The sequence below is a fragment of the Ambystoma mexicanum genome, chromosome 6q, assembly GCF_040938575.1.
Source record: "Ambystoma mexicanum isolate Mex_15411 chromosome 6q, UKY_AmexF1_1, whole genome shotgun sequence".
In the NCBI taxonomy this organism is placed as follows: domain Eukaryota; kingdom Metazoa; phylum Chordata; class Amphibia; order Caudata; family Ambystomatidae; genus Ambystoma; species Ambystoma mexicanum.
This window is the reverse complement of record NC_090937.1, coordinates 62,276,028-62,298,847: the sequence shown is the minus strand read 5'-3', so window position 1 is coordinate 62,298,847 and position 22,820 is coordinate 62,276,028. Positions and strand designations below refer to the sequence as shown.

The following is a 22,820-nucleotide window of genomic DNA, read 5'->3' as shown; positions in this document are numbered from 1 at the left end:
AGTCTGGGAGGGGGGAATAGGACTTCCGCACATCCAGATCTATTACTGGGCGGCCCAGATGGCGACAGTCAATGACATACTGCATGGGGACCCGACCAGCCCCCATATAAAGGCTGAATTAGCTGCACGACATGGCATGTCCCCGATTGAAAGAAATGTCACAGAAATGTGACTGTTCCTAGCACCTCAACTCTTATTGGTCTGGGAAGAATCCCTACAGAAAGGCTGACTGCTGCCCACGATGTCCGAAGCAGTCATTACGGTTCTATTAAAACCAAATAGACCTCCGTCGGGTATGGCCACATACAGGCTGCTGTCCCTCATCAATACAGACGCCAAGGTCTTTGCAAAAATCTTGGCCACCAGCCTATTTCTATATATGTCATCCTTGGTACACCCAGACCAATCTGGATTAATTCCAGAATGGTCTTCTGCATTCAACTTGGGCAGACTTTTGGGCGTTATCTCCCAGATAATCCGGGGGCAGCAGCAGTGGTAGCCTCATTGGATGCAGAAAAGACATTCAATTTGGTCTCCTTGAGGTTCCTCTTTGCGGTCCTGCTAGGATGTGGCTCAACTTATTTATTGAATAGGTCAAGCTGCTGTATGTGGAGCCGTTGGCCAGAGTACGCACCAGTGGAACATTGTCGTCCACCTTCTGCTTGAGATGCGGAATAAGACAAGGATGCCCATTTTCCCCATTACTGTTTACGTTGACAATAGAACCCTGGCACGAATAATGCATGCTAGACATGCACACAGGGAACTCTGCATAGCTGTCCCCCCACAGGTTATATCCCTGTCCACAGATGATACACTGCTATATATCCGCAAACCGGAGCAAAATATGGCACCAATGATGGAGGCGATCTGCAGATTGCTGCTCTTCTTCGGGTGCCTCATAAATGAGTCAAAATCAGAACCATTCCCGTTAACTGATGCCACCCCAATGCTGGCGAGCCCATCAGGGTTCAAATTGGTCCCGCAACGGCTCAAGTATCTAGGTAGAACGATCTCACATGTGCATCAGACACTGTTGCGGACAATCTAGGGATCTAGCTCGAGGCCATGGCAGTTAATTTACAACTATGGACAAAGATTCCACTATCCTTGTATGGAAGGCTCTCACTACTCAAAATGGTAGTGGTTCCCAAACTACTGTATTATTTTAGCAATATCCCCATTTGGCCTGGGTAGAGGTTTTTAATAAACTACTTGCCCTGCTAACTGACTATGTATGGGCAGCGGGTACACCTCGAATGAAATGGGACGGGTTGGCGAAGCCATATGAACGGGGGTTCCTGCCACACCCGACTAAATTATATTACATATTCGCACAGGTGCAGTATGCTAGGTATTGGTACACCATGGACCTAAGCCCGATACATATCAGGATTTAGGGACCAATCACGCAGCCCCATTGAATCTGAAATCTATAATCCTCAGAGGCCAACACAAAGATTTTTGCTTATTCGACCCGTGACGCACGACAGTGAACGTGTGGTCTAGACTACTCTAAAGATTAGATGTGTTGTCCCCGTACTGTGGGGCTGCTCCCTTCTGGAACTGTCTGGGGCTACCCCCAACTTATGACAATGACATAAGAAGCAGTTGGGACCCAGTTTCACCAATCTGAACAACCTTTTGCACAGTCACCTCTAAGGACCCTCCGGACATTACTGGCTATATGATATTTGAACACCCCACCCCTTCCCCCGGATTTCAGCAAAAGTCAACATTGGTTTGTGGCTTGCCGAAGCTTTGCTCCTTATACAATTCCACACCGTTTCACCAATCTGCACCAAATTGTGCAGTTACCTGTACCTATGAGAGAATGGGAGCCCAGACAATGCAGGGTATATCAGCTAGTAATCTCTATATATAAACCGCTTAGGTATGTTTCCGTACTGAGCTGGTGCAATTTATCAGTGCTATGTTGCCCTTTGCTGTCCAAATGGTAAAGTGCACCTGTGTGTGCCCTTCTGATTGTACAACAACTATCATTTTTACAAACAGAATGAGCACATTTCTATGAAGTCACCTTCTCCCATCGCAAACATTCTGAATAATATCAAGTTACTTCTTTCCACTCCCACGTCTCTTCACACAGGGCACGGCGGTTCCAGTGTCAATGAACAGTTAATTACTGGCTCATTGTTTCAATCTCTAAAGAGCGAAACGCTGTAGGACGAATGCCTCCTCAAGAGCTAGTAATGAAAGTAGGTGCTGTAATTATGCTACTATGCAATCTTATGCCATCACTGGGACTCTGCAATGGAACAAGGTTGACAATTACACGTCTGCAAAGTCATCATAGCGGCCCGTATAATCGTTGGAACTTAGATACTGTTCTTATACCGCGCATACCTCTCATTCCATCTGATACAAATAGGCCTTTCAAATTTAAAAGACGACAGTTAACTAAACGTTTAGTCTTTTCAATGACCATTAATAAGTCACATGGACCTACGCCCCCTTCCTAGAAGCGATTGGTGGTAATTTCTGATATTTAAGAAGGGGGACAGAAGTGACCAGATGAACTACTGACCAATATTGACCTTAACGATATGCTAGAACATTGTATGTTACACCAGGAACGGCTAGTGTATGTTTATTTGGTTACAGGGTTCTAGAATACCTTGTCCATTAGAACAATACAAAATGTTGATAATTTCATGCTTGCATTACTGTCAATAACCCTTCTAAATATAAAAAAATTGCTTCTAGTCCGTCCTCCATGACACTTTCTGTCAGAGTGATGGGAGAAATCAAAAGTGACCCAACCAATAAGGGTCAATATAATTGTTTCTTGAAACTTAAATCTATTGGAACACCATATAAAAAATAGATCTAAACATTCTAGGACTATTCATATTGATGGTACCAAATACCATACTTACAATTGCTTAATTTGCACATCTTGCCCTTAAACTATAGGTGGGGGGGGCGGTAGCTGGTTAGAATACAGCTTTTAATCTGTCCTTTGTGTCGATAGTAGACGAAAAAGAGGTAAATACCATTGCCTTTTTTTATGAGAGGCAAATGATGTTTAGTCCATTAAAACACTAGATCAATTAGAACATTAGGATTGTATATCAAAACAGTTTCCATTAAACTTGATGCATACTCATGAATGGGACATAATACACTATAATACGCATGAACATAGTCATATTTGTAAAATTCACGTTTAAATTATGGTAGCTTCCCAATAACACACGAGTTACCCATTTCTTTTATGTTGGCATATGCACCACAGGAGGGAGGAACTGTCTTTTTAAAATTGGAGACAAATGCAGAATCTATTATTGTATACTCACTGCACAAGACACTGCATCAGGAAGCGTCCTCCGCAATTCTCAAAATAAGAAATATCTTTGCAAATATAATATTACCGCTATGTGCTTTGATTTAGTGTGCTTGATATGAATACGGGTTTTTGGGTTAAGCACAAGTTAAAGAGTCAGAGCATTTTTAAATGACACCATTTGTAAAGTATTTATAAATCATTGTGCGTTTGTAGAACATTGAATTTTGTATTTAATGACCATCTTCAAATATAAAATCAAGTCACTATGAATAAAAATGTAAGGATTGTTAACCACTCTAAAAGGAACTGGTCAGATTTTCTTTGTTGTTTGTGGAACGATGTAGACACATTAATTACCTTGAAAAAGCTCAAGACTTCAAGTGAAAACATTTCCGGCCATTGAAGTTTCATTAATACAAATCTATAATACTAACAAATGTAGCCAATTAAATAATTGTACTGGAAACTATATCATGGGCATTACCTAAACAAAATCACATTACTGAATAATGGTGATTTGCACTGGAGTGCTGAATTGCTTTTGTTGAGCTGGTTTCACTTATAAAATCAAGATGGTAGCGGAGCGTTCTTGTCCCCCAGAATATTGGATGGCGGGGCACACGATTCGCTCTATGCATAAGCTGTCTCTTGTTCTTATCAAATATTCAATTTAAATATACAACAGTGGTATACATTACATTACACAACACATTCCAAGTCTGGTCATTGGTACCCCGAATCATTGGCAAATACAGTAACAGATCTGACATTGGCACCCAAAATTTAGCTGTAGGTGGTTTCCATTGACATTTCTAGGAAACTGGACCTCAGTCTTGCACCAGGAAATGAATGAAACACAATGAAAGCACTGCAGAGTGGGCAAGTGATGAAAGTACTGCAGAGTGGGCAAGTCTCTGTGGAAGTCCTTGTCCCATCTTCATAGAGAATGTCTCTGTGTAAATGTGTAACAGAGACATGCTCTACGAAGATAGCCCAAGGACAAGGACTTCCACAAACTATATTGCATGAATCCAGACTAATGCTGAACCTACGCACCGACCCGTATCCACGAAGGCAGCCATCACCAAACGAACTCCTGACGCAGCAGCTAGCCCTGGTACTCTTGTTATCTGCGGAGGATCAGGGGCATGGGCGGGAGCCCTATCGGGAAAGCGAAGTGGAAGGGAGGCCCCGCTGATCCAGCTGGCGGCCTCCTGAGACAAACGGTGCCTGCACTCCAGGAGTAGTGGACTGCCCAGCAGCCACAAGTCTGTGAGGAGGCGGCATCACGCTGAGGGGGCTGTAGTGGAGGACAGTGAAAACCCGACTGGCGTGTTTTTGGCCTGAGAGGGCACGCCTCGCCTCTGAGGCAGGTTCCAGAGGTAAGCAGAGAGGGGCACCCAGCAAAGATTCTCTCGCCACCTAAACTGGTAGAGAACAGGCGCATTAACTCCAGCAGCAACGGAGAGTGGGAGAGGCCCCAGATATCTACATACAGCTCCCTCACAGCCCTGGCCTGGGAAGGAAATTAAGAGGCCTGGCTGATGCCCCATGGAACGGAAGGCCGGGAGCTCCCTCCAATTTAACTCGGTCCCTGCGGGGGCGCAGAAGAAGCATAACATTCCTTTGGGATGGGCGGGGGGGGGGGGGGTTATAAGATTGGCCTGGGAGTGACATAACGCAAAGAGGACGGTCCGGCTGGGGAAACCAGCGTTGCAGAGCAGCAACACCAGCCGTGGGTTGGTGGAGAACAAGGAGGGACCCTCAATCTGTGGCTGCCTCAATAAGAGCAACAGAAGCGTCAGGAGCCTACAAGCACCCTGTACACCCTAGGGGTGCGTTCGGGGCCGGCCATATGACACGCTGGCGGTCTCTGTCCCATCCCCCCTACTGTCTCCCTGCAAAAAGGATAGGAGGACCGACAGTCACTCAGTGAGGCAGGGGTGCGAGTCTGAAGTCCACGTCCACCGGCTGCTGGGGAGCCTCTGAAAGAGGCATGTATGACCAAGCAGCAGAAACTGCAAAAGAACGCAGATATTACCTCTATGCTGAAAAAGCAAAGAAAGTCGAGACAGTCTGAGCAATGGTCCACTCCCCGGAGCAGCCCTCAGTGCAACTACCCACAAAAGACGACATCCAATCCTTCATGGCAGAAATTAAAGCTGAGTTTTGAAATTGCAGGACGAAGATCTCATCGAAAGTGGAACGACTAGACAATCGGGTGCTGGAGGTGGAGGTGGAGGTGGAGGTGGAGGTGGAACAGCGACCCAGCGAGGTGGAGGACCAATCAACAGAGTAAGTGTCAACGGTAGTTGAGCTACAGCATAGAATTCAGTTGCTAGTGGGGAAAAGGGAAAAGCGAGTCTATATCTTCCAAACAGGAGGATCTTGAGAAAAGAGCCCGCTGAAATAACCTTCGGATTAAAGGAGTACACTCCTCGATCCTGGACGAGGCCCCGAGCGAATACATGGGCAGGGTATTCCAAATGCTCTTACAACACCATGACAAAGCGATGCTCCTGCTGGACCGCACGAATAGGAAGCAGGTGCGAAAAGACTCGACCACTGACCACCCCTCAAGACGTGATCACGCGAGTCCACTTCTTCAAGGCCAAACAAGATATTATGGCAGTGAACCAAGCACAAGAAGAGATGTCCTATCAAGGGGCGTCCCTCCAGATCTTCCAGGATTCTGGCAACAGCGACGATCCAGCCGAGAAGGGCGCTTAGGCCGTTAACAATGGTTCTACAAGACCGAAAGATCAGCCAACAATGGCTTTTCCCAGCAATGCTACAATTCACCCTCAAGGGCACGACATGTACCATCAGTGCCTTGGGGGAGGCGGAAGGCATTCTGGGGGACAGTCACCCTGCCAGAAATTAAGACTGCCTGGTGAGGCCCCCCGCACCAACAAATGGGGATGCCCCAAAAGCAAGGCGTAACACGTGGGCAAAAATGAGGAAGGGGCGGAACACTCCTGCAAAAGACATGAGCCACGGCCGGGAGTCCACTTGGCGAAGAGCACCTAACGCATAGCCACACAAGAACCGGCCTGGTGGCCAGCATTGATGGTATAGGCTAGGTCCAGGCTCCACACAGCCAGTGCCTGACCAATATCTGGTATCTGTGTCTGGTATTCACATGTATGTACTGGCCTGTGATAGGCACTGTAACTAAGATTCGAAACTTCTTGTACCGTTGCGCCCAGCTGCCCAAGCGCTTGGTGCGCATTATCAAATTCATAAACAAACAAACAATAGTACAATGTCACTCATTGGTCATTAGGGCAATAAGCCCATTGCAGTTTTTGTTTTGTTGGCCAAGTTAAATTTTGGTTTGAAAAGTTGAAAATCCGGTTTCCCCAAGAGACTAAAGCAATAATGGAACCAGATGGCAGCTGACCTTCACTCGGATCCCTCACCCTCTGTAAAGAACTCTGAGCACACTATCCACCCTCCCCCCCAAACAGGACTTCACTCCCCCGACCAAAAGCAGAAATCCGTAACACTTAATGTCAAAGGATTAAACTCTCCAGTGAAGCGTAAATCAACCCTGAAGCACCTGAAGGACTTGAACAGATCTGTGGCATTTTCTCAGGAGACTCATCTGACCACGCTAAACATTGCTTGGCAGCGCAACAGAAACTTTCCATAGCAATTCCTATCATCCAGGGGAACTAAAAGAGCTGGAACAGCGATCCCCCTTGCAAGAGAGGTCCCCTTTGAAGAACTGGAGACGCAAAATGACCTAGAACGATGCTATATAGAAATCAAGGTATCCCGTTTGGTCACCTTTACACCATGGTCTCTGTGTTGCCCCAAACGAAGAGCAAGAGGCCTTCCTACTGGAGCTAGAAGCTGAACTGACCCACTTTGTCGAGGGCCAAGTGATGATAGGGGGAGACTTTAAGGGGGTGCTGGATCCCATAACTGATAAAAGGCACCAACCCATGGCGAAAGACTTTCAAATTGCACTGAGATTGCTGAACTTGTTGGGGCAATTGATGTCTGGAGGGTACTGCACCCAAGGGAAAAAATATTTTTCCATTCTTCTCTCACGTGCATCACACTTCCTCCCGTATGACAACGCATTACTTACCGTAAAAGAATTTCTGATGGTTGTATCTGCTTAGATTCACATGCTGTGCATAGGTCCGACATCCAGTGGTCACTGCGGAGTATTGCATTTTGTTTTTCGTAGTCGAAAAGGGGACGTCGACAAGGCGTGTCTGTAACACTATCCCTATAGTGACGTGCGTTGTACCCACAATCCCTCACGCGTCGAGGTCCCTCTGTTTGTATTTTTTCTGCCCTGAGGGAGCCTTCTATACGTGAGTGAGCACAGAAAAGAGAGAGATGTAGAAACATGTCTATGTTCCTTCCATCCGAGCGGGGAGGAAGGGTGGGCGCATGTGAATCTAAGCAGATACAACCATCAGAAATGTTTTTACGGTAAGTAATGCATTGTCTTCTGATGTTTGTTAATCTGCTTAGAATCACATGCTGCAGAGACTAGCGAGCAGTACCCGGAGTTGGCGGTGGGTTATGAGAAGGAACAGTAAAGAAAAGATGTCTTAATACTGCCTGTCCCACCTGGGAGTCAGATCTAGAGTGTGCATCTAGACAGTAGTGTTTTGTAAAGGTGTGCACAGAACTCCAGGTAGCCGCTTTGCAGATGGACTCAAGGGGAACATTTGCAATGAACGCTATGGAAGCCCCAGTGCCTCGAGTGGAATGTGCTCTGGGCTTGAAGGGTAGTTCTCTCTTAGCAAGAGTGTAACAGAGTGATGCATTGAACAATGCATCTAGATATAGTGGACTTTGAGACTGCATCTCCTTCTCTTCCTGCTGCCACCGAGACAAAGAACTGATTAGTCTTTCTCAGTGGTCTGGTTCTTTCCATGTAGAACATGACAGCTCTGCGTACATCTATTGTATGCAGACTTTTCTCCCAAGCTGGAAGGGTTTTGAAAGAACGTTGGTAGTTCCATTGACTGGTTTACATGAAATTTCGAGATGAATTTTGGTGCAAACCTTGGGTGTGTGCGTAGAACCACCTTATCCTTGTGAACTGTTACGAAGGGGTCTAGAACAGAAAGAGCCTGTAGTTCACTTACTCTCCTAATGGAGGCGATAGCTATTAGGAAAGCAGTCTTAAGAGTGAGGTCCTTAAGAGTTGCCTTGTGCATGGGTTCAAAGGGAGGGCCCATGAGTCTAGAAAGTACCACATTTAAGTCCCATCCGGGAGCTGGGTTAGCTATCAGAGGGTGCATTCTCTTTACCCCCTCCATGAAGGCTTTGATAACTGGTATCTTCCACCACAACACTAAGTTGGGAAGTGGTGTATGCAGAAAGTGCCGCTAGGTGGACTTTAATGGAATTGAACACTAGACCTGAATCCAGTAAATGGGTCAAGTACAGAACAATGTTCGTGGGAGAGCAGTCAATCGGGTTGATGCTCTTACCTCTACACCAGATGACAAATCTTTTCCACTTGCTAGAATAGCAGTGGCGAGTATTAGGTTTTCTGGCTTCCCTGAGGATGTCCATACATCTCTGCAGGAGTTGTAGATGTCCAAATTCTATGATCTCAGGAGCCAGGCTGCTAAGTTCATGGTCTGAGGGCATGGGTGCAGTGTCCTGCCCTTGTCCTGTGACAGCATGTTGTACGGGCAGGGACGTCTCACTGGGGGAGATAGGGACATCTCCATCAAGTGAGCGAACCATGGCTGCCGGGCCCACATTGGGGCCACTAGTATCATGGTAACCTGCTCCTGGTGCATCTTGTGCACCACCTTGTTGAGAAGGGGAGTCGGGGGAAAGGCGTAAACAAATTTCCCTGACCATTGAATCGACAGACCGTTCCCCTTGGACTGGTTTTGGGGGTACCTGGAGGCGTAACTTTGGCATTGTGAGTTCTCCAGTGTTGCGAACAGGTCTATTTCTGGGAATCCCCATTGCGTGAAGACGTCTAAGACGATGTCTTCGTGCAATTGCCATTCGTACTCTTCGGGCAGGGGGAAGTCTCTGCTGAGTTCGTCTGCTAGCAGATTGAGTTCCCCTGGTACGTGTTGTGACAGTAGGAACATGTTGTGTCTGAGAGCCCACTTCCATATATTCTGGGACAGCTTGGACAGTCCTGGAGAGTGGGTTCCCCCCTGCTTGTTGATGTAGTACATGGCTGTGGTGCTGTCTGTAAGGACCATCACTGTCTTCCCTTGTAGGTGTTCCTGGAAGGCTTTTAGTGCTTTGAACACCGCTAGTAGCTCCAGAAGGTTTATATGCTTGGATGCTACGTTCGGCGTCCAGACTCCGTGAGCAGTTTGATGGGATAGGTGAGCCCCCCCATCCTGTGAGGGATGCGTCCGTGGTTAGAGTGGCCTCCACCGCGGGAGTGGCAAAGGGTTTCCCTATTATCAGGTTTTTCTTTGTCCACCACCGTAGCGAGAGAACCAAGGCCTGCGAGACCACCACTAGATCGTCCCATTGTCCGCTGGCCTGACACCACTGGCTGTTGAGCCACTCTTGCATTGGGTGCATGCGCAGGCACGCGTGAGGTACCAAATAAATACATGACGCCATCATACCTAGCAAACGCATCGCTTTGCGCACCGTCACCTCTCGACCTGCCACATATTGGGGGATCTGAAACAGCATGTTTTGGACCCTCTTGTTGGAGGGGAAGACAAGGCCGTCCTTTGTTCGAATTAGAGCCCCTAGGAATTGTTTGACTTGGCTGGGGTCTAAGCTGGACTTCTTCTCGTTGATGGAGAAGCCCAGTTGGAACAAAAGGTCTACAGTCTTTTGGGTGTTTGAGAAGCATGTCTCGTAAGAATCCCCTGTTATGAGCCAGTCGTCGAGGTAAGGGTATACTGGGATGGATAACCTGCGCAGGTGGGCCGCTGCCACTGCCAGTGCTTTCGTGAATACCCTTGGTGCAGATGTTATGCCGAAGGGTAGCACTCTGAACTGGTAGTGTTTGTCCTCTATCATGAACCTGAGGTATTTTCTGTGCGCTGGCAAAATTAAAATATGAAAGTATGCATCTTTCATGTCTAGTGCTGTCATGTAATCTCCCTGTGATAGCAGTGGGATCACTTCCTGTAAGGTCACCATACGAAACTTCTGGGGTTTGACAAACTTGTTCGCTGGGCGCAGATCTAATACAGGGCGCATGGTTAGATCCTTTTTCGGTACAAGGAAGTACACTGAATAAATACCTTCCATTACCTGAGATAGAGGCATGACCTCTATGGCTCCTTTTTCCAGCAGTTGGTCCACTTCTTGGAGAAGGATGGCGAGGTGTTCTGGTGTCATGCGGCGTCCCCTCGGGGGTCTGTATGTTGGGGAACTGTTGAACTCTATACAGTAGCCGCGGGCTACGGTGGAAAGTACCCAGCGGTCTGATGTTATTCCCTCCCATGCTGGAAGAAAGGATGTTAACCGGCCCCCGACCGGCGTTGCATGGGAGGGGACGTGAATCTTCGCGTCACTTGGTGGTGTTGTTGGCTTGGGAGCCTCTGGCGGTGGAACCCCGGCCTCTTCTCTTGCCACGACGTTGACCCCTCGGATTGTACTGGCCGCTATTACTCTGGTAGTTGCTGGCAGAGTACTGTTGTTGTTGGTTTTGTTGCTGGCGTTGTCCACGAAAAAAGCGCTCATTACCAAATCCCCGCCTATTAGGAGGTTTAGAAATTTGGTCTAAGGTCTTTATAGTATCAAATTCTTTTTTCGCATTCTCCAGCGCGTCATCCACTGCTCTCCCAAAGAGGTTGGATTCCTCTATGGGTTTATTAATAAGGGATGCTTGTGTTTCCGCCTTAAATCCGGAATTGCAAAGCCAGACGTGACGCTTCAGTAAAATTCCTTGTACCAAAGTGCGGCCAGCCGTCTCTGCTGCATCGAGGGTATTCTTGACGATGCTTTGATTGACCAGAGAGCCCTCGTTAACTGTAGCCAGTAAACGAGTCCTTAGGGGTTCGGGAGCTTCTTCGATGTCCTGTCTGAGCTTAGCCCACTGAGCATTGGCGTAGCTTGCCAATAGGGTATTATTATTGACGATTCTGGTAGAGAATGCTGCAGAGGTGGTGATTCTCTTGGCTAGGGCATACAGCTTCTTCGCCTCTTTATCTGGGGGTGACTCGCTAGTAGATAGTGGGACTCCTGCCCTTTTTCTGGTGTTGGTCACGACCAGGGATTCCGGGATTGAGTGATCCTTAATATATAATGGGTCTGATTGAGAGGGAGAGAACAGTTTCTCAATCCTTGGATTGACCCCTCTCACCAATGCAGGAGTGGAAAGAGAAGGTGTAATAAGTCTCTTAACTGAGGCGAGGATAGGTATAACCTGGCTAGTGGGGGGTTTATCTTTGATAATCCTCTCCACAAAATCGGTGTCTGGGGTGACGTCTCCAGTTTCGATATCGAAATTCGCTGCTGCCTTCTTCAGCAGTGCATTGAAGGTGGGTTGATCATCGACAGGCGAAGGGTTCCTGACTGGTGTAGTTTCAGTAGACCTGATGACTATACTGCTACTGCCTGTGTCAGTCGACCTAGCCGGTGACTGCCAGGGATTTTGGTCGCCCTCGCCTGTGTCTTCCTGGAATCCTTACTCACATAGGTTAGCTTCCTCGTGAAAACCTTCCTCTTCCTGTTGGTCCTTAACATAGGTGAACTCATCTTCCTCTTGGAAGAAGGTGTCTTCCTCAGTGGGATTGTAAGAGTTTATGTCCTCCTTTATGGGGTTATAAAACTTCTGGTATTTAGCCCTTGGACTCTCAAGGGGTGCCTCCCTTGGTCTCTTGGGCGCCCTGTCTTCTGGGATGGACATGAACCTATCTAGTTTGTCCATACAGGCCTGGAACCTTTCAAAGGTCCACTGAGGTCGGCTAGGACGGTCTGGGAAAGAAAAGGGGGTTTCTTCCTCCTGTAATTGTCTGGTTCTGTCCCATAACGTCGAAGAAAGGGCGCCTTCGCCTTCTGAGTAGCCTTCTTGCTGGCTATGGCCTTCCGACGGCGTCGGGAACTGACCTGATCTGTTTTCCGGCACCTTTGGCGTATCTTTAGCCTTGTGCGCGGTTTTCAGCGTTTCACTCGCCGTACGTCTTTGGCCGTCCTTAGATGCTATGCGCGCGAGGCTTTCGGCGATCATTCTCTCTTCCGAGGGATCGGTCGCCGTCACGCTATGGTGCGTCGAGCCTTTGCTCGTCGAGTCCTTGGTCGTCGAGTCCTTGGTCGTCGAGTCCTTGTTGGCAACGTGAGCGCTCTTGCGATGCGTGTCGCCGGACAATTTGGTGTTAGTGCCCTTATTTTTAGAGTGCCCAGTCGCCTGTCGCGGAAGCGGTGGCGGGGAGGGCTGACGACCCTTACGGTCGGTGGAAGACGTCGGTGGGCCCGGCGTCCCCGTTGGCGCTATGGCTGTCTTCGTCTTCGACGAATGTGTGCCTGGGGGTATGTGCTTTGGTGTTTTTCTGTGTGCGTCCTTGTTGCCGGGGTGTTCATCCCCATAAGCTGGGCGTGAGCTGGGCTTGTCGGGGCCGGGGACGGAGAGCGTGAACGCTCCTTTGAGAGGTCTACAGCCTCCGTTACGGGGGCCGTGTAGTCACTATCCTCGTCACACTCGGCGGCGGCAGCGGGCAGCGGGCGAGGAGTTAGGCCTAGACATAGCGTAGGCCGCCCACCTTTTGACCCTGTGGTCCTTTAGAGTTTTGGGCTTTAGTAATTTGCAGGCCGCACAGCCGTCCTCCTGGTGATCGAGGGGTAAGCAACGGTTGCACCGTTTATGCTTATCCTTCCAGGTATATTTACCCTTGCAAAGCGGGCAAAACCTAAATGGCGTCCTCTCCATAGCTGAGGGTAATAGGTGTGACTACGACCTCGAAAGAGAGGGAGGGGAAAGAGAAAGGCATTCTTAAAGAAAAGAAAGAAAGACCACAAAGCCCCACTCTCCCTACTGTGTATGGCCGGCGAGGCCAGGCCACGTGTTCGGCAGCGCCGAAGGATCTCCTCCGTCATTCTTCCGTCGAAGATCTTGCTCGGCGGAGAAACGGCTCTGCGTCGAGGGAGGGATCTATCGTTATTGGTATTAATAACAAACGACCAAAGGTCGAAGAAACTATTTGGCAATGTCTCTCGAGGAGCTCCGCATAAAGGCGACCAGTAGCTGGGCGGAAAAAAACAATCTGAGGGACCTCGACGCGTGAGGGATTGTGGGTACAACGCACGTCACTATAGGGAGAGTGTTAAGACACGCCTTGTCGACGTCCCCTTTTCGACTACGAAAAACAAAATGCAATACTCCGCAGTGACCACTGGATGTCGGACCTATGCACAGCATGTGATTCTAAGCAGATTAACAAACATCAGAAATATATTTTTTTAGCCAACCACATCTTATGTCATATGTTGACTAAGTGGCCATAGGAACAAGGGTGCTATCAGATCATGTCCCGGTCCTCCTAACTGCATTCATGTCCCTGAGCACCCCCATAGGGCCCCATGGAGGTTATAAAATCTGATTCTTAATGATATGGCTCTTAGGGATGGGATTGCAAAGGCCATTCGTAATTATTCCCAGGAGAATTTCACTGGTTCCACCTCGTTGGCTATAGTTTGTGAGGCAATGAAGGCAGAACTCGGGGGGAACTTCTAGCCCATGCAGTGGCCTACAGGAAACGCTGTTCTGAGGCAAGGGCACATGCAGTGGCCTACATGAAATGCTGTTCTGAGGCGAGAGCACGGCTGGAGAGGTAGCAGAGGCAGAAACTAGGCACACAAAGGGTTGGTCTCCAAAGGCTCATCAGTCCCTTCAAGTAGCCTGTAATAAACTAGAAGAGCATTATGCGGAGGACACAGCACACACCCTCCTCAAAACACAACAGGGGTACTATGCCCAAGGTCATAAAGCCAATAAATTCATTGTAAGAAAGTTGGTGAAAATGTAGCAGCAAAACACAATAGTGGCCCTGCGGGATGCATAGGGGACAATGCAATATGCAGAGGATGCCAAACTACAGCTTGCGGCATCCGATTTCGCTGAAACCATGTCGGCCTCTCCCCGAGACATTGCAGCTCAGAGGCAGTATGTAGAGGGGGCGTTGCTCCCGCACCTCGCCAAGGCAGGTGGGGATGCCCTAGACTTACCCATTAGGCCAGAGGAGGTGGACTCGGTGATCAGATTCCCAGGCCCACATGGTTTCACGCCGGGATTCTATAAACTTTTCCGGGCTCAGCTATTAGCTCCCTTAACAGATCTCTTACTCCTTCCGCAGACGGGATGCACATCCCTACCCATCCAGGCATCCTCCACTATCCTGCTGCTGAAAACGGGCAAGGATCCTAGAGACTGTCTCTTCTAGGCCAATCTCTTTGCTAAACATAGATGCTAATATTTACTCCAAGATCTGGGCCAATCGTTTATTTTGGTGGAGGCCCCGGCTAATCAACACGGACCAGACTTGTTTTGTGTTGGATATAACCACAGGGGATAATATTCACTGACCCCTAAACCTGGTGGAGATAGCGTCTTTAGAACTTTAAGATGGCAATGGTAAGTCGACTGGCCTTTATGGAGCTTACCCTAGAAGCATTTCATTTTGGGTCGCTGTTCCAGAAGATGCTCCTGGCTAACTATAGCTTGCCTAAGACCTCCTTACGGGTGAACCAAAAACAGACTGGCCCCATATCCCTTACATGTGGGACGAGGCAGGGGTGCGTCCTTTCCACTATTAGCTTTGGTAATGGAACCCTTTGCTCAATGGGTCCGCAACAATCCCACCATCAATGGCGTTATAATAGGCTCCAAACACTATATGCTGTCCCTATATTCAGATAACATTATGCTCACTCTCACAAACGTCCAATCTTGTTTACGACAATCCCTCATAGAGCTGGACTCCTTTAAACAGGTTGCAAGCTTTGAGGTCAACTACCATAAATCTGGAGCCTTGGGGGTGGGACAGACGCCGGGAGAAGTAGAGGCCACTCAGCCCTTCTGCCCGATTAAGTGGGAGGATAAAGCTACAAAATGTTTAGGAGTTCATAGCTCAGCATTCCCAAAGGATCTATATGCAGCAAATCCCCCCCAAACTCCTGGTTTAGGGAAGTGTAAGATGATCTGGAGAGGTGGCTGGCCCAGGAGTTCACGTTAATGGGTCAGATCACTGCCTGTAAAATGAACTTGCTTCCAAGATTTCTCTACCACTGCTTGGCGCGCCTAGTGGAGATCCCACACACATCCCTTCTCTAATTGCAGCGCAAGACCTTCCAATTAATATGGTGGGGGAGATTCCTAGGAAGGTGATGATGGGCAATGCCGATTAGGTGGGATGGGGATGTGCCGCTAAATAATATTGCCTCTGCAATATTATTTAGCAGCACAGCTGACTCACTTTCTTGCCTGGCTCACGCCTAATGACCCCCCCCCCAAGATGGGTTGAAATTGAACAATCTAGAGCACCACTTCCGCTCAGCTATTTGCCATACACCTGCGCCCTAGCATAGAAACACTGGCCCAACCCATTGTCCTCTACGAAAACGACAGTGAATATATGGGACTAGGCGATGAAAAAGGCAGGAATCCCGAGGGGGTTGGGCCCATGCTCCCCTATTTTCCTGCCGCATTTGGGAGATGGTTGCAAGGGGACCTGCAATATTTATCTGAACTGTTTGAGGGTGTATCAGCCCCGTCCTTTGAAAACTGCAAGGAGAGGTTCTCCCTGTCAGAAGCAGATGAGTTTGGTTATGCCCAAATACGACACTGGATAGTTCACCCACTGGTTCGACAAAGGGCTACACCTGGCCTGGGCCCATTGAACTCTCCTTGATACAGGGCTCACAAGTGGAGAACATTTCTAGGCTGTATAGACTCCTACAGGTGGACACGTGGGTCCTGCGACCCCCGCTACATGTCCCAGTGGGAAGCAGACATAGGCCATCCCATAGAGGACCGGACATAGGTGGATATTTGGACAAGAAACTACTCCTCTTCCAAATGCATGATGAATAAGGGATGTACCTTCAAATTAACGTACCGATGGTACAACCCCCCGCTTAGGTTGCACTGTTTCAAAAGCTCATTGAACCCGGCTTGTTGGAGAAAATGTGGGGCTCAAGCGCCACATCTACATATTTGGTGGGAATGCCCCCTTGTCAACCTTTTTGGAGAAGGTGATTAACTCAATTGACAATATCACTCGGGTCTGACGCCCCGTGCAAGTAGAGGTGATCTTGTTGGGGGTGCCGGTCCCAGGGGCGCACTCGAGATTAGGGGGCGACGGCTAAGCTAATCGCCCAGCTTTTCCTGGCTGCAAAGATTACCATTGTCTGGGCGTGTAAATCTCCTGAAGGCCCATTATGGTCTTTATGGTGGACCAGAATTTGGGATATTCTGGTGGCTGAGAAAATCATGGCGGCCAAGGAAGGGGTGCTACACCAGTTCATGGATATTTGGTCCCTTATCCTGGAGTACAACCTGAACTTTCCGGCATTGCCCGCACAAACCACAGCTAGCAGCACTATTTCTGTGCGATCGTTAAATGTGTGTGGGGTTTGAACTCCGGGGGTTGGGGCAGGGAATAGAGGGAGGGGTGGGACCTGTCCAATAACATTGCAATGGGTGCTAACGCTTGTCTGATTCCTAATTTTGTAAAGTGATATTTGAAGGCAACCGATTTTAAAGAAAGGTGTTAAAAAAAGAAAAATCAATTAAGCGGCAAAGCACAGACAACATACCAGTGATTTTGGAGGGTGCAGTGTAGGATCTATAGATATATTTCGTTGAAGTGTCCAAGCAGTTCCCAGCCCTTTCTGCCCGCCCCTTTATTTCCACAAGTTATGAATAGAGGAATACTTCAGATAGGAGGAGGAAAGCAAACAATAGAACAGAACACGATGGAAGGCCAACAGAGAGGACAAATGATAGATAATTCACACATTGTTCACCTTTGGAGAAATGAACTAATCATGTATCTCTGCACTACAGGTTTGTGCCTATTTTTCTAAGTCCTTAAACATCCTTTACTTTCGAGATCTTCGCTTCTTTGGGAAACGTCAAACTGAACTTGCAAAAACCTTGCATTAATCTTCAGAAATGTATTTCTTACATAATTGCAGGCCCTGCTGTCCACATACAAGTTCTCGCAGACAACTGTGCAAGGGCATCACTTACCTTCCATTGTTATAGCTTAACACTGAGAAATGTTTCATTAGTTTCCCGCTGATAAGGTGCGGACATTCTGGTCCAAAAACATCTGCAAAACAAAGACCATGCTGATGAAAATGTTCCAAGTCTGATCAGCCTAGCAGTCAAACCCCAAAATCCGTCTAGCAAACTAAAAAGGTATGGAAATTAATGTGCAATTCTTTGGTAGGGGCAGTAGCATGTAATTGCATACTCATTTTTTTGCCAAATTAGCTTGAACGATTAAGAACACCAGCAAGATCCTTCCCATTGAGCCAATTGTTGGGGGCTTGCCACTTTGGCTTATGATAAAGAATCTACAAACCAAACAGTAGTGAAGGTTTAGGAGCGGCTAGCAGAGTTGCTTTCAGGAGCAGTGGGGGCTTTAAGAAAGGCGTTTTACCCAACTCACTTAATGAATCAGTTTTTGCATCTATCTGAATAAACTATCACTTAAAGCCCACATTCGCAGAAACGACCAGTCTATTGCCGTTTTCCCAGGGCCTCTTATGCCTTAGAACAGGTTGCAAATCTATAATCTCAGAGCCCTGTTAAGAAAGAGCAATAATGTGTATTGACCGTCCGGATTCAGGTTTTCGGTGAAGGCATGGAACAAAGATGGCACTGGTATCAGTCTGGGAAGAAATTTTTAGCAAACATTGATGCAAGATCTCGCTCCATATTGGCGACGCTCAATCTCTCTGTGGCGTTCAATACTGTTGATCATGGAGGCTGGTGTCATTTCTCGACATTTACAACACTTCCACTAAAGCTATCCCCTAGTTCCAGTCATTCCTCTGCAATAGATTCAGAGTGCTAGACTAGGCATACTTCTTTCTCTCCTGTTGACAATGGTTGTGGACTTCTGCAGGGCTCCCCATTGTCACAATTATTGTTGAACATTGAAATATGCCCACTATTGAAGACCACTGACATTTAATTCATACTACTACTCATACAGCAACACATGTATATTAGGGTTATTCGACCCAACTGAATATTTGAATGGCTCTACATTTAATTGTAGACAGCATTTTTAAATATGTGCACTTTGTTCGTGCAATTTAGACACGATTTCGATCTTTATGAAATGGGGGTTCTCCCCAAAATCCCCCTGCAGCCCACACATCACCCTCTCACCTCCACAGCATCCTACTACCCCAACAAACACCTATAAATACACACAAACGTATATGTAACTATCTGATATACGCAGCAGTGCCCAGGCTTTAATTCCCTCATAGGTACAGGTAAATCTACAAAATGTGGTGCAGCTTGGTGAAACGGTGTGGAATTGCATAGGGAACAAAGCCTCACCAAGCCACAATGTTGACTTTTGCTGAAAACCAGGGAAAGGAATGGAGTGTCAAAATGTCATGTAGCCAGCAATATCCGGAGGGTCCCAACAGGTGACTGTGCAAAATTTGGTAGATTGGTGAAACAGTGTTGAACTGCATAGGGAACGTACACGAAGTCACAAACCCATCAACCCAGAGACCTTTGCCGAAATCCAGGGAAATGGGTGTTGTGTCCAAATGGCATGTAGCCAGTCATGCCCACAGGGTCCTAACAGATGACCTTGCAAAATATGGATCAGATTGATGAAACGGTGTGGAATTGCATAGAGAACATGCAAGAGGGGGGGGGGGCTGTGTTTAACTCCAAAATTGCATACGCCAATTACCTTTACATAGGTATTCCAAATTACCATCTTCAACACACACAACTGGTCAAAAATTCTGTTAGGCTTTTCGGCTTCATTTTCAAATGCAACGCCTGTATGTGCTTGCTCCAAAATATTTGAAATATTGTCCCTTATAACCCATTCAATCCCTTCACTCTGAACATTCTCTTCTTTTGAAGGTTTGTAAATCCACTTTTAGGAAGATGCGCGACTGTAGGTTTGCTATCTTTGCCCACTGCCTGTGGAATAGTCTCCCCTTCACAATTCGAAGGATTTAATATCTCATTCCCCTTTACAAAGCCCTAAGGACATACTTATTTTGTTGCATTGTCAGCCTCCTGTTCAGTGCTTCTTTGTTTAGTGTTCTTTATGCACAGAGATGAACTTTAGTCTGTCCAGTTTGTACATTTATATTATAAATAATGAAATCAAAATGAAGCCAACAAAATCTGAAACAATACATTTCAATGTATTGGTTTAGTATTGCTTTTACAATTTGTAAAGTGCAACAAGTCACCTTGTGGCACTGATTGGAGGAGAATGGGAAGTTTAAACTTAGATGGGACATTTGTCGACAAATGTGTGGCTAGTCTGTTGTGAAAGAGGCTGGAAGATGTTGGTCCCCCGTTTGGTGTACTAATCTATGATGATATGGGTGGGACCTTCAGATAATCAAACACATTTAAAGGGGCCCTGGAGCAGGCCTTAAGCTTTTGACTGTTTAAAAATGGTGCCATTGGCTGAGAGTCATCATTAGATGAGAGCGGACATCATAGTTAAAAATAATCAAATCGTGGTATCAAATCTGAAAGCAGAGCAAAACATTGATCATTACAGCCCTTTGGTATTAGAGGAAACCGGTTTCATCACAAAGAGGGCTAGGAAAGGGTTTGCAGGTATCTGGATGGCTGATAAGGCACGAAAAGAGAAATCCAACTAGCCAAACTGTGGACTGTAGCTTTCTTAGCATAGTCCTACCACAAACATCACCACCACAAGATATTTCCAAAATAACATCCCTACTGGATAAGTAAAAAATAATTGTTGAATTTGGTGTTTAAACCCAGTTTGATACAGCAGAGTCACTTAAGACAGCTGAAATGTGTGTCAAATGCAGCACGATTCGCGAATCAAAGAAAACACAGCTAGACTGTTTTTATTACACACAAAGTGCAAATACTGTGCCACAGGAGCCTGTGCGATCAAGTAAAATTAGTGCATCACATGTTATTCTCCAAATTGACACTGTTGAGACAGATTTGTGGGTGGGTTTTGGAGAGGTCATCCTAGTTACTGAACATGGTATGTTACGTTATGTTATTGGGCATTTGTATACACCTTTTAACATTGATATGATTCCAAAGCGCTGTGGATTGCACGCACTCGGGGAATGCAGTCCAGGTCAGTGGAGGGAGTATTGCATGATATATGATATGATAGGTTATTTATAACGTGCTTAATACCCAGAGGTTTCTAAGCGTGGATCCGGGGATCGAACCTGTGTTGCTCCGTGTCGCCTTGCTTCCAAGGCAAGCATGTTGCCGTTGAGCTATCCTCCCGAGCACTTAATACGTGCTGAAGTGCATACCGATGTGTGCAGCCAGTGTGGAATAAGTGGTGTGTAGCTGCATACTAATGCTAGGTGGGGCACAGTGGCTGTGTGAGATCAGTAGAATGTGTGCAGCAAGACCAATGGACATGGGTATCTGCATTCTGGAGGCAATGGAGTTTGTGAATGGGACTATGTGGGCAGCTATGCCGATTTCAATGGAATATAACTGCGTTCTAAATACTATTGAGGTGAACGTGTATGTGTGAAGCTAGGCCAAATTAATCGAGGGGTGTAGCTGCAGTCTACTGTTTGTTGGTGCAGAAGGAAGAGCTAACATAATGGGTTTTTCAGTGTATGTATTCATGTATTCTTTCCGGGGGACCCTGTTCCTGTTGAGCTTTCACTGCCTTTCCAGGGGATGGTATCTCCCTTTGGGTTCGGGCTGTTAGGCTAAGGTCCTCCCTCTGTCTTGTTCGGTCAAATTGCTTTGGCAAAGACTGACGGGTGGTGACAGGCAGATCTGTCCCAACTCATGTCATTACTTTATAGGTGCTAGAGACGTCCTTGGTCGGTAGTTCTGTTAAATGGATTCCCGATGGGTAGTTCTACTAAATACATTCCCAGGTAGTTGGGATTAGCAAAAAATAAGTGCTAAAATGGTCCTCGGTATATATTTCTGCTCAGAGATTTCCAGATGTGTAGGATTAGCAAGCAAGGGCTTTTCCTGGACTGATAGCCAAGTGCATATTTGCAGGGCAATGATCAAGCTAATAAGTGCTATTAGTGCTTGGGTTGGTAGTTCTTCTAGATAGATTGGCGGTAGGTAGTTCTGCTAAATACATTCCCAGATAGGTGCAATTAAAAAAACAAGTGCTAGGCGGCCCCCGGTATCTTGTTCTGCTCATGGATTTCGAGATGAGTAGGATTAGCAAGCATATGCATTTCTTGGACTGACAGTGTAGTGTCTATTGCATGGAATTGATCAAGCTCATGAGTGCCATTAGTGCTTGTGTTACGAGCGAGTCTAGCACAATCGGTCCAGATTATTGGTAATAGATATCTCTAAGCCTCAGAGTGTACAGTATTCATGGCAGAAGGCAATGATTCAATGTCATCATGTACATGGATGCTAGTACGATTTGGGTATTTAGTCTAGGGCAAAGGCTCAAGGTAATGGGGGTACAAATTGTCTGGCCTGAGAGTCGATGAAAAGTGTCTGTATTGAGAAGGATACCATGCAATTATTTGGTCGTGATGGTTAGGCGAGTGTTTCCTGCATTCCCTTACGTGTTTTTATGCAAAAAGCCAGGTTTCGAGTGCCTTCCGGAAAGCCATGTAGTCTTTGCTGTGTCTAATGTGGGGAGGCAGTGAGTTCCGCAAAGCTGGTGCCAGGTTTGAGTAGGCAGACCCTCAGATTCTGGCCGAATTGGAGGTGGGACCACGAGGAGGAGGGCAGTGCTTGACCTTAGGGTGCAAGTTTGGTGGTAAGGCGTAATCTTTTCTTGTAAGGAAATTGGGGCCTTCTTTGTGCATCGCTCATTGAGTAATACATAGGAATTCGAAGGTGACCCAGCGTCCAATTGGGAGCCAGTGTAGGGTGTCGAGAGCAGGTACGATTTGGTCCCTTTGTCCCAATGCGAAAAGCGGTCTAGCAGCCGAGTTTTGTACTCTAAGGAGATTGTATAGCTGGTAGGCCGGTGCATCTAGGTAGAGGGAGTTCGCATAATCCAGTCTGGACATGACAATGGACATAACTGCAGCCAGTCTGTTGGGGTAGGTGGGGTTAGGGAAGATTCAGGAGCATAAGGTGGAAATGACAGGATTGTGATGCATTGTTGATGTGGTGAGAAAGAGTTAGGTCCGAGTCCACTGCGCAACCAAGTTTTTTGACAGTGGTGGTGGTCAGAGGAGGGGAGGCTGATTAAGGATGTCCAGGGAGTTGGTTGGGGGGGGGGGAGCAGTTTTCATTTTAAACCTTTATTCGGAATACACCTTCAGCACAATTCATCACAATAAACAATTTATACAAACATGAAATTTAAATACACACGACAATCTTAAAAATTACACACACAAATCAAAAGTGGGTCTACGT

The 22,820-nt window shown here is 47.0% G+C and overlaps 1 protein-coding gene across 1 annotated transcript in view; it reads right to left on the bottom strand.

Annotated features, from left to right (window-relative positions):
* Nucleotides 1-22,820, bottom strand: part of POLR1E (RNA polymerase I subunit E) — a 485,913-nt gene that overhangs the window by 88,243 nt on the left and 374,850 nt on the right. The window contains exon 10 of the mRNA XM_069630483.1: nucleotides 17,478-17,559. Within this exon, the coding sequence (XP_069486584.1) occupies nucleotides 17,478-17,559 (82 nt within the window). The remainder of the gene's footprint in view (nucleotides 1-17,477; nucleotides 17,560-22,820) is intronic.